Raw genomic sequence first — 11,280 nt, forward strand, 5'->3', positions numbered from 1 at the left:
ATGTTAATGGATTGGAAGAATTAATATTGCTAAAATTTCCATGCTACCCAAGGCAAGCTACAGATTCAGTGCAATCCCCATCAAAATTGCCGATGGCATTTCTCACAGAACTAGAACAAATAATTTTAAAATTTGTATGGAAACAGAAAGACCCTGAATAGCCAAAACAATCTTGAGAAAGAAGAATGGAGCTGGAGGAATCATACTCCCTGACTTCAGACTATATTACAAATCTACTGTAATCAAAACAGTATGGTACTGGCACAAAAAGAGACATCAATGGAACAGAATAGAGAACCCAGAAGTAAAGCCACACACTTATGGTCAATTTATCTATGACAAAGGAAGCAAGAATATACAATGGGGAAAAGACAATCTCTTCAATAAGTAGTGCTGGGAAAACTGGACAGCTACATGTAAAAGAATGAAATTAGAATATTTTCTTATACCATATACAAAAATAAACTCAAAATGGGTTAAAAACCTAAATGTAAGACTGGAAACCATAAAACTCCTTGAAGAAAACATAGGCAGAACTCTCTTTGACATAAATAATAGTAATTTTTTTTGGATCTGTCTCCTAAGGCAAAGGAAACAAAAGCAAAAAAAACCCCGAATGGTACCTAATTAAACCTAAAAGCTTTTGCTCAGCAAAGGAAACTGTTGACAAAATGAAAAGACAACCTATTGAATGGGAGAAAATATTTGCAAATGATATGACTAATAAGGGATTAAATCCAAAATATATAAACAGCTCATACAACTCAATATCAAAACACAAAGAACCCAATTAAAAAATGGGCAGAAGACCTGAATAGACATTTTTCCAAAGAAGACATACAGATGGCCAATAGGCCCATGCAAAGATGCTCAGCATTGCTAATCATCAGAGAAGTGCAAACCAAACCACAATGAGCTATCACCTCACACCTGTCAGAATAGCTATTATCAAAAAGACCACAAATAACAGATGTTGGTGGGGATGTGGAGAAAGGGGAATTCTTGTATGCTTGCTGGGAATATAAATTGATGCAGCCACTGTGGAAAACAGTATGGAGGTGCCTCAAAGCTAAAGATATTGGGTTGGCCAGAAAGTTCGTTCAAACAAACGAATGAACTTTCTGGCCAACCCAATAGAACCAGCCCATGATCCAGCCATTCCACTCCTGAGTATATATCTGAAGAAAACAAAAACACTAATTCAAAAAGATATACATCCCAATGTTCATAGCATCATTATTTACAGTAGCCAAGATATGGAAGCAACGTAAGTGTCCATCAACAGATGAATGGATAACGAAGATGTGGGGTATATATATATATATATATATATATATATATATATATACATACATACACAATGGAATGAAATTTTGCCATTTGCAAAAACATGGATGGACCTGGAGGGCATTATGCTTAGTGAAGTAAGTCAGACAGAGAAAGACAAATACTGTTTTATCACTTATATGTGGAGTCTAAAAAATACAACAAATGAATGAATATAGCAAAACAGAAACAGACTCACAGATATATAGAAAAGAATAGTGGTTGCTAGTGGGGAGAGGGGCAGGTTAGGGGCAAGATAGGCATGGGGTTTAAAAGGTACAAACTACTATGTATAAAATAAATAAGCTACAAGGATATATTTTACATCACAGAGAATATAGCCAATATTTTATAATAACTTTAAATGGAGTATAATCTATAAAAATTTGAATCACTATGTTGTACACCTGAAACTAATATTGTAAATCAACTATACCTCAATAAAAATTTTTTTAATATTTTTTTTAAAAAGGACGAACACTGGAAAAAATGCCAATAGGAATTTTTTTCTCTAAAAGAGATTTAGTTATTTATTTTTTATGGGTTTATAACATTATGTTTCACATGTACAAATTTTATATTTTGACTTCTGCATACACTACAGCGTGCCCACCACCAAAAGTTTAGTTTCCATCTGTCACCATACAGTTGACCCTCTTTACCCATTTTTCTCTTCCCCACCCACTTCCCCTCTGGTAAACTACTCTGTTCTCTGTATCTATGTGTTTGTTTTTGTTTGGTTTGGTTTGTTCATTTAAAAAATTGCACATATGAGAGAAATTGTACAGTATTTGTCTTTGTCTGACTTATTTCACTTAGCATAATACCCTAAAGTCCATCTATATTGTCTCAAATGGCAAGATTTCATCTTTTTTTATGGTTGGGTAGTATTCCATTGTGTGTGTGTGTATATTTATATATACACACATATATATTATATATATATATATATATATAATATATATATATACACACACACACACACACACACACACACACCCACACCCCCACATCTTATTTATCCATTCATCCATCAATGGACACTTAGGTTTCCATATCTTGGCTAATGTAAATAATTCTGTGATGAACATAGGAGTTCAGCTATCTTTTCAAATTAGTGTTTTCCTATTCTTTGGATAAATACCCAGGAGTGGACTAGCTGGGTCATTTGGTAGTTCTATTCTTAATTTTTTGAGGAACCTCCATACTGTTTTCCATCGTGGCTGCACCAGTTTATATTCCCACCAACAGTACATGAGAGTTACTTTTCTCTACATCCTCACCAACACTTACTTCTTGCCTTTTTGATAATAACCATTCTAACAGGCAAGAGGTGGTATCTCATTTTGGTTTTGATTTGCATTTCCCTAATAATTAGTGATGTTGAACATCTTTTCATGTGCCTATTGGCCATCTGTATGTCTTCTTTGGAAAAATGTCTGTTCAGCTCCTCTGCCTATTTTTAAATCAGGTTTTTATGTGTGTGAGTATGTGTGTTATATTCAGTTGTATGAGTTCTTTATATATGTTGGATATTAACCACTTATCAGATATATGCTTTGCAAATATCTTCTCCATTTGGTTGGTTGCCTTTTCTTTTTGTTGATGGTTTCCTTTGCTATGCATAAGTTTTTAGTTTGATGTAGTCCCATTTGTTTATTTTTGCTTTTGTTCCTTTTGCCTGAGGAGACATATTCAGAAAGATATTGCTAAGGCCAATGTCAAAGAATGTACTGTGTTTTTTTTTTTTTCTAGGAGTTTTGTGGTTTGAGGTCTTACATTCAAATCTTTAAGCCATTTTGAATTGATTGTTGTGTGTTGTGTGAGATAGTGGTCTAGTTTCATTCTTTTGCATATGGCTGTCCAATTTTCCTAATGCTACTTATTGAAGAGGCTATCCTTTCTCCATTTTATGTTTTTTGCTCCTTTGTTGTAAATTAATTTTCCATATTATGTGTGGGTTTATTTCTGGGCTCTCAATTCTGTTCCATTGATCTATCTATCCATTGATTTTCTGCCCAAACCATACTGTTGTGATTACTATAGCTTTGTAACATAATTTGAAATCAGGGAATGTGATACTTCCAGCTTTTTTCTTTTTCTCAGGATTGCTTTAGCTATTCAAGGTCTTTTGTGTTTCCATATAAGTTTTAGGATTGTTTGTTCTATTAATGTGAAAAATGTCATTGGAATTTTGATAGGAATTGCTTTAGGTAATTTGGACATTTTAACAATGTATAACATTCCAATCCATGAGCATGGGATATCTTTCCACTTCTTTGTGTCTTCTTCAGTTTCTTTCAACAGTGTCTTATAGTTTTCAGTGGACAGGTCTTTCCTCTCCTTGCTTAAATTTATTTCTAGGTATTTTATTCTTTTTGTTGCAATTGCAGATGGGATTGTTTTCTTAATTTTTCTTTCTGATAGTTTGTTCTTAGTGTAAAGACACCCAACAGATCTTTTAATATTGATTTTATACCCTGGAACTTTACTATATTTGTTTATTATTTCTAACAGTTTTTTTTTTTTGGTGGCATCTTTAGGGTTTTCTCTATATAAAATCATGTTGTCTGCAAACAGTGACCGTTTTACTTCTTCCTTTCCAAACTGGATGCCTTTTATTTTCTTTTACTTGCCTAATTGCTCTGGCTAGGACTTCCAATAGTATGTTGAATAAGAGTGGTGAAAGTGGGCATCCTTGTCTTTTTCCTGATCTTAGAGAGGGATAGCTTTCGGTTTTTCACCAGTGAGTATGATGTTAGCTACGGGTTTGTCGTAGGCCTTTGTTATGTTGAGTTATGTTCCTTCTCTACCCATTTTATTGAGAGTTATTATCATAAGTTAATGTTGAATCTTGTCAAGTGCTTTTTCTGCATCTACTGAGATGATCATATGATTTGTACCTTTCATTTTATTAATGTCATGTAACACATTGATTGATTTGCAGATGTTGCACCATTCTTGCATCCCTGGAATAAATCCCACTTGATCGTGGTGTATGATCCTTTTAATGTATTTTTTGTATGTAGTTTGTTAATATTTTATAGAGGATTTTTGCATCTGTGTTTATCAGAGAATATTGGCTTGCAGTTTTCTTTTTTGTGTTGTCCTTGCCTGGTTTTGGTATCAGGGTAATATAGGCTTCATAAAATCAGTTAGGAGGCATTCCCTCCTCCTCAGTTTTTTTGGAAGTGTTTGCATCCCTTTGTCTTTTGTACCACTTTTGAGAGATTTCCTCTACTTTATTTTCCATACTGCCTATTGAAGTCTTCATCTCTACTATCATGCACTTAATTTCCAGCTGCCTTTTTTTTTTTGGAATTAAAAAAATAGCATCCCATTCTTGCTTAATGGATAATACAACTTTTTAAAAAAATCTCCTTGAGTAGGAGATTAATAAAGTTTAAAAAAAGTTTTCTTCTCATTGCATAGTCTTTCTTTTGCCCTGCTTTTGTTTTTGTTGCAAATGATAATTATCTTCTTCTCAGGTGTCTGGTAATACATCGTTTTTTGCTTGTGTTTAAGGGTGGGATTTATAATGCCGATTGGAAACCCTGAGCATGTGAGTGGGGCTTGTGAACTTCACTGTAGTGTGAGCTGGCTCAGCCATTCTCAGCCATTCACTGGGAACCCACAGGTCAGTATCTTTAGATGTTTCCTCTTGGGTTGCTCAGATTGCTCAGAGAAGACTCATCCAACTCTAGAAATGGAGAAGGGGAAGAAGGAGCATCTTAGAATTTGTGGGTATGTTTTAGCTTAATCCAATGTGTTTTCCAGACAGAACCTCCATCTTCAATTGTTCCTAATGTCCCCTGCTCCAGAGATTCTTTTTTTGAACGAATCTTAGTAGTTTATGTCTTCCAAGCAGTTTGTCCATTCCATCCAAGTTGCAAAATTTATGGGCACAAATTTGTTCATAATATTCCCTTATTATTCCTTTAATATCTGTAGGTTCTATAGTGATTTCTCCTCTTTCATTCCCCAAATTTGTAATCTGTGTCTGTCTTTTCTTCCTTCCCCCTTTCCTTGTTTAGCCTGGCTAGAGTTTTATCAATTTTATAGATTTTTTTTTAACAGGGTCACCTTTTGGGTTTACTGTTTTTTCACCAGTTGTTTTTTATTTGTCCTCATTTGTATTGATTTCTGCTCCTTATTATTACCTTCCTTTGGCATGTTTTGGGTTTGATTTTTTCTTTTTTTTTTTTAAGATGAAAGCTAAGGTAACTAATTTGAGACCTTTGTTCTTTTCCAGTATGAGCATTCAGTGCTATAATTTCCCCTGATAAGCAGTGATTTAACTGCATCTATAAATTATGATACTGTGTTTTCATTTTCATTTCATTCAAAGTATTTCCTAGTTTTCCTTATGACTTCCTTCTTGATGCATACATTATTTAGAAGTGTGTTGTTTTATTTCCAAATATTTGGAGATTTTTTCACATATTTTTCTGTTATTTATTTTCTATTTCTGTTATTTATTATGTATTTCTGTGATTTCTAACTTAATTCCTTGTGATCACAGAATGTACTTTGAATCCTTTTGAATGTATATTTGGTCAAGTTGGTTGATAGTGTTGTTCAGGGATTCTGTATCTTCACTGATTTTCTTTCTTTTTTAAAATCAGTAATGGAAATAAAAGTATTAAAGTTTCCAACCTCTGATTGTGAATTTATTTGCACTTGGATTTCTAGCATATTGTGCTTTGTTTCTCTTGAAACTCTGTTGTTAGGTACATACCTAATTAGGACTGTCATGTCTTTTTGATGCATTAGCTTCTTTATAATTATACAATTATAATTATACAATTATAATCCCTCCTTATCCATGGTAATATTTTTTGTTCTGAAGTCCACTTGTCTGATAATAATATAGGCTCTGCAGACTTCTTTTAATTAGTGTTTGCATGGCATGTTTTTTATTCTTTTATTTTTAACCTATGTCTTTATATTTATCTTGGGTGTCTTGTAGACAATGTATAATTGGGTCTTGATGTTTTGTGCATTCTCTGTCTTTTAATCAATGTGTTTATACAGTTTTCGTCTAGTGTATCTAGAAATACAGAAATATTTCTAGTTGTTTCTTTTTTCCTCTTTTTTGTCCGCTGTTGGATTGAGTATTTAATGTTCTATTTTATCTGCACTGTTGGCTTATCATTTACATTTTAAAAACTCTTTTTAGTATTTTCCCTAGGGTTTACAATACAATCTTTAATTAACTGTGATTAATTAATTATACTAATTAATTAATCACAGTTAGTTAAAGATTTTCAATTGAAACATTAAAAATCTTTAAATAATATTGTACTGCTCCAGGTATACTGAAAGAACCCTAAAACAGTGCTTTCCCATCTATTAATCATATTTATTTCAGATTCCTTTTCTAATTGTTTCTAGATCTGGGTTATCTCTGAGTCTGGCTCTGCTGATTACTTTATTACTGCAGTGGGGTTATGTTTCCCTTGCTTTGTCATTGTATTCTGATTGAGTGTTGGACATTGTGTGGAGGGCAGTAGAGCAGAGGTCAGCAAACTTTTCCTGTAATGAGCTAGCTATTAAATACTTTGAGCTTTGAGCATCATGTGTGGTTTCTGTTGCATATTATTCTTCTGTTTTGTTTTCTTTTAAGATAACTCTTTAAAATGTAAGAACCAACCTTAGCTCACAGCCTGTGCAGAAACAGGTCCTGGGCTGGATTTGGCCCTTGGGCCGCAGTGCACCAACCTCTGCAGGAGAGAATGAGGTACATAGAGAGTGTTTACACCTCCTGTTCTGCGGGGCTGTCGGTGTGGGCGTTGGGCTGGTGTGGGTTTTGTCACTGTGGTGACCTCTGTGCCACTGGTTTCCAGTCTTCTCCTTCCTTGTGCTGCGGGTGAGGACTGAGTTGCCAGAGTCCTTTGTCAGTCTCCACCCCCAGCTGCGGGCCTTCCCTTTGGGTCTGTGCCTCGGAGGGGTCTCCTTCCATCCTATTGCCCCTCCCACTGCTGCCGTAGACTGCTTTCATTGGCCGCTGGGTGTTTGCTGGGCCGCTGGAGGACGCAGGGGAGTTCTCTGTTGTTTTGGTTCGGCTCCCATCCACCTGCATCCGAGTGGCGCCTTCCCCATGATCCTGTTCTCCTCCCTGTGGCAGCCGCTCTGCCTGTGTCTTTGGCAGTTTTTGTGCCAGAGCAAGTTTCCTTCCCCTTCCCCCAAATAGGAGCACTTCAACGGTCTGGGCCCAGGGTAGGGCAGGGTTTTTTTCCGCTTCCCAACACAGCAGTCTTCACTGAGCCCTGGTGGCTCTCATTCAGTGGGGAAGGGCTCCGGGGGCCTTGGTGCTGTGGCAGTTCCCACTGAGGGTTTGCTCAGTCTACCCTCTCAGTCCACTTACTTCTTAAAAGGTTTTTAAAGTGTAGTGCTAAGAAGGAGGTACTGATTTTGAGTCTGGTTCCAATTACAATATCTAATCAAGAATCAGTGGCATGTTAAAGGCTCCCAGTAGAGAGACATGGTGAGGAGAATTGGATCCCCGGTGGTTAAAGGTTATAACTTGTGTTGGGCTGTTGTTTCAGTCCAGCTGCTTTTTAGTGGTTGCTACAGTATATGCAGGGCTGCCAGGTTCTGTAACTCCAGAGAGCATTCACACGGAAAAACGGAATTCACTTTGAGTGTTGCAGCTGTGACTTTGCAGAACTCAGTGGCCTGAAGAGATGCCATATCTGTATGTGGTCTCTCAGGGCTTTGCTGCACGTGGAGTGAAAATGAAGTAATACCTCTTAAAACAATCTTATGACTGGGCAGAGTTACAGAAAACTACATGAAAAGCCCTCGTATTTTTAGTTGAGCATTTTAAAGTTATGTGATTGTAACATTGGAAGGTGGAACGTTACTAGAGGATGACATTGTCATGCTCCTCTTATGAGCTAAGTTTTTGCGTCAAGAAGTGGCACTGTTTGGGGTCAGCTCATAGTTCACTAAACTGTCACATCCATCGTTCAGAGAGGCCAAGGACCCCTGAGGGGTGGATTCTGCCCCAAGGTCCCTGCAGAAGGTTTTATTCTAACCAGAAGTGTTACCTCTTCCCCCCTAGATCCAGACACAGAGGTGTGTCTTCATGCGCTGCGCCTTGTCCAGTCTGTGGTTCTGGAGCCAGAAGTCTTCTCCAGGTCGGCCTCAGAGTTCCGGAGTTCCCTGCCCCTGCAGCGCATCCAGGCCATGGCCAAGAGCCGCAACCCTCACCTGCAGGCCGTGGCCCAGGAGCTCCTGGAGGACCTGCGCACTCTGGAGTGTGATGCGTAGGGGTGCTCAGCGCCGGCATCTTCTCCCTGGGTCCCCACTTTGTCTTCTAAAGCCACCAGCCGTGTGCCATGTGTTACAGATAGCAAATGTGATGCCTAGAGATGGCTGTGTATTGAGACGTATCTACCTGACTTGCTCCTGGAAGTGAACGTGCTTGTGGGTGGTTGGTTAATCTTGCCAGAGGTGAGCTTGAGAAAGGGTCCATTCTTCCGTGAAGACCCATGTCAGCTGCATCCGGAAGAGGGCCTTCTCAGAGTGGCTCCTGCTGCCCAGGAGACCCTGAGACCTGTCGGTTCCCCCCTAAAAGCGGAAGGTTGAATAACCGCCTACCCCGTTGGTCAGCGTTTTCCTGAGATACGTTTCTTGAAAAACAATTCATTCGCTCTCTAATAATTATAATTAATCCCCCCCCAGCACCCAGTTCAAGTTTACCTTTAAATCTTTCGGTGAACCTGCTATTTCAGATGATATTGGACATTTTAGTTCTGTATTTTTGTGCCTCTTTTATTTTTGAGTAAAGAAAGTCAGAAGAATCATTGGTGTGCTACAACTATTGTTTTCTGAAATATTATAAACTTGATGTTAGGAAGGTATATATTACAATGCATACGCGTGGTTGGTGGAAAAATCTCTCCTTACATTGTTCTGGGTCCTTTGGCTATAAGCTCAGGAGTCCAGTTTTTCATATAACAGTATCATGACAAGGGCCTCATAGATTAGAGCACATGCAACTGCTTGGAGTTCTTTAAACAATGTGCACGGGTATGTGTACCAGGTCCCCTCACCATGTGTCCTTCTCAAGTGCAGAGAACAGAGGAGGATGTGCTCCATTTCTTACGGGTGTCACGACGTGTGAGTGCGGTTCCCTCTCTGGCACTCCTTAGAGTCATAGCAGCGCGTGCTGTGTCCCTCAGGATGACGCTGCAGGCCCGTGGTCTCTGGGCATCCTGTAGGAGCAAAAACACTTGCAGGCGTCCCATACACATTTGTATGCTGTTTCTGCTGTGCGTGGCAGTTTGGAATAACTTCATGTTTCTTTTATAGGCAATGTGCAGTTTATGGCTGAGGCTGAGTGAAGGAGCTTACAGGAAGGCACAGTTGCTTGAATTTCACGAGCCGACATATTGTGGAACCTGGCTCATCAGAACCAGAGAAATGTTGTAAAAGGCAGTTTAAAATTCACGGAGGCAGAAATTGGTCCATCTGTGCTGTGTGGCTCTGTAGGTCCTGTTGATTGGCAAATAAAATTGAGGACGTTGTGTTTTTGTTCTTTTCTAGCATAGTATCATTTTCGTTTTGGTTATTTGTTTGATAAGGTAACAGGAGATAAACTAGTATAATTAGTTGTGCTGCCTCTAGAAATGCAGGGTCTTTTTCCTGCCAAAGATGGGATCAGTGGCATATAGAGAAAAATGAAACCGGGCCAAACCTATGAATGTTGCATAGTTTAGGTAATTAGTAGATGGATGTGATTAAGAAGGATACGTTTTTTTTCCTCCTAATTTTAACGTGCTAAGGATAGCAAGAGTTCTTATGAAAACTCCTTAAGCAAGAAGCATATGTCATATATATGGAATCTAAAACAAATAGTTCTGAAGGAGCTAGGGGCAGGACGGGAATAAAGATGCAGATGTAGAAAATGGACTTGAGGACATGGGGAAGGGGAAGGGGAAGCTGGGACGAAGTGAGAGAGTAGCATTGACATATAAACACTACCAAATGTAAAGTAGATAGCTAGTGGGAAGCAGCCGCATAGCACAGGGAGATCAGCTCGGTGCTTTGTGATCACCTAGAGGGGTGGGATAGGGAGGGTGGCAGGGAGACGCAAGAGGGAGGAGAAATGGTGATAAATGCACATGTATAGTGATTCACTTTGTTATGAAGCAGAAACTAACACACCATTGTAAAGCAATTATACTCCAATAAAGATGTGAAAAAAAAAGAAACATATGTCAAATACATGTTTTGAATGTATATCACAGGAAAAGTACTTAAGGCCAATTTTAAGGAGTGACTAGCCTTTCTAATATTTTTGCTCTTCTTATGAAGGTCAGGGGGAAAATGGGTTCTTCACTTTTTTTGCATCTAAAGCTCTAAAGAAAACTCAGTTTAAAAAGTATGCATAAAAGCATGTATGTGGCAGTATCTGAGGTCTCTTGTGAATTTTAAAATCAGAAACAAAAATCAGGGACTTCCCTGGTGGTGCAGTGGTTAGGAATCCGCCTGCCAGTGCAGGGGACATGGGTTTGAGCCCTGCTCCGGGAAGATCCCACATGCCGTGGAGCAGCTAAGCCTGTGCGCCACAACTACTGAGCCTGCAGTCTAGAGCCCATGCTCTGCAACGAGACAAGCCACCACAATGGGAGGCCTGCGCACCGCAACAAGGAGTGGCCCTGCTCGCCGCAACTAAAGGAGGCCCGCGCGCAGCAACAAAGACCCAGGGCAGCCAAAAATAAATAAATGAATTTATTAAAAAAAAAAAACCCAAATCAATAAAATGGTACATATTTTTTTTTAATAGATCTTTATCGGAGTATGATTGCTTCACAATACCGTATTAGTTTCTGTTGCACAACAGAGTGAATCAGCCATATGCATACACATGTCCCCATATCCCCTCCCTCTTGAGCCTCCCTCCCATCCTCCCTATCGCACCCCTCTAGGTCATTGCAAAGCACT

At 38.6% G+C, this 11,280-nt stretch overlaps 1 protein-coding gene across 5 annotated transcripts in view; it reads left to right on the forward strand.

Moving 5' to 3' along the window:
• The window catches only part of HSF2BP (heat shock transcription factor 2 binding protein), an 82,905-nt gene extending 73,843 nt beyond the window's left edge, over window positions 1–9,062 (forward strand). For 4 of the 5 annotated variants that reach the window (XM_061192828.1, XM_061192831.1, XM_061192829.1 and 1 more), the window contains one exon: window positions 8,393–9,062. In XM_061192828.1, coding sequence (XP_061048811.1) covers window positions 8,393–8,601 — 209 coding nt within the window. In that variant the 3' untranslated portion in view covers window positions 8,602–9,062. Of the gene's footprint in view, window positions 1–6,952; window positions 7,010–8,392 lie in introns of those variants that run through there. The other variant, XM_061192832.1, reaches the window with a different exon arrangement.
• The last annotated feature ends 2,218 nt before the right edge of the window (window positions 9,063–11,280 follow it).

The sequence above is a fragment of the Eubalaena glacialis genome, chromosome 6 (genome assembly GCF_028564815.1).
Source record: "Eubalaena glacialis isolate mEubGla1 chromosome 6, mEubGla1.1.hap2.+ XY, whole genome shotgun sequence".
In the NCBI taxonomy this organism is placed as follows: domain Eukaryota; kingdom Metazoa; phylum Chordata; class Mammalia; order Artiodactyla; family Balaenidae; genus Eubalaena; species Eubalaena glacialis.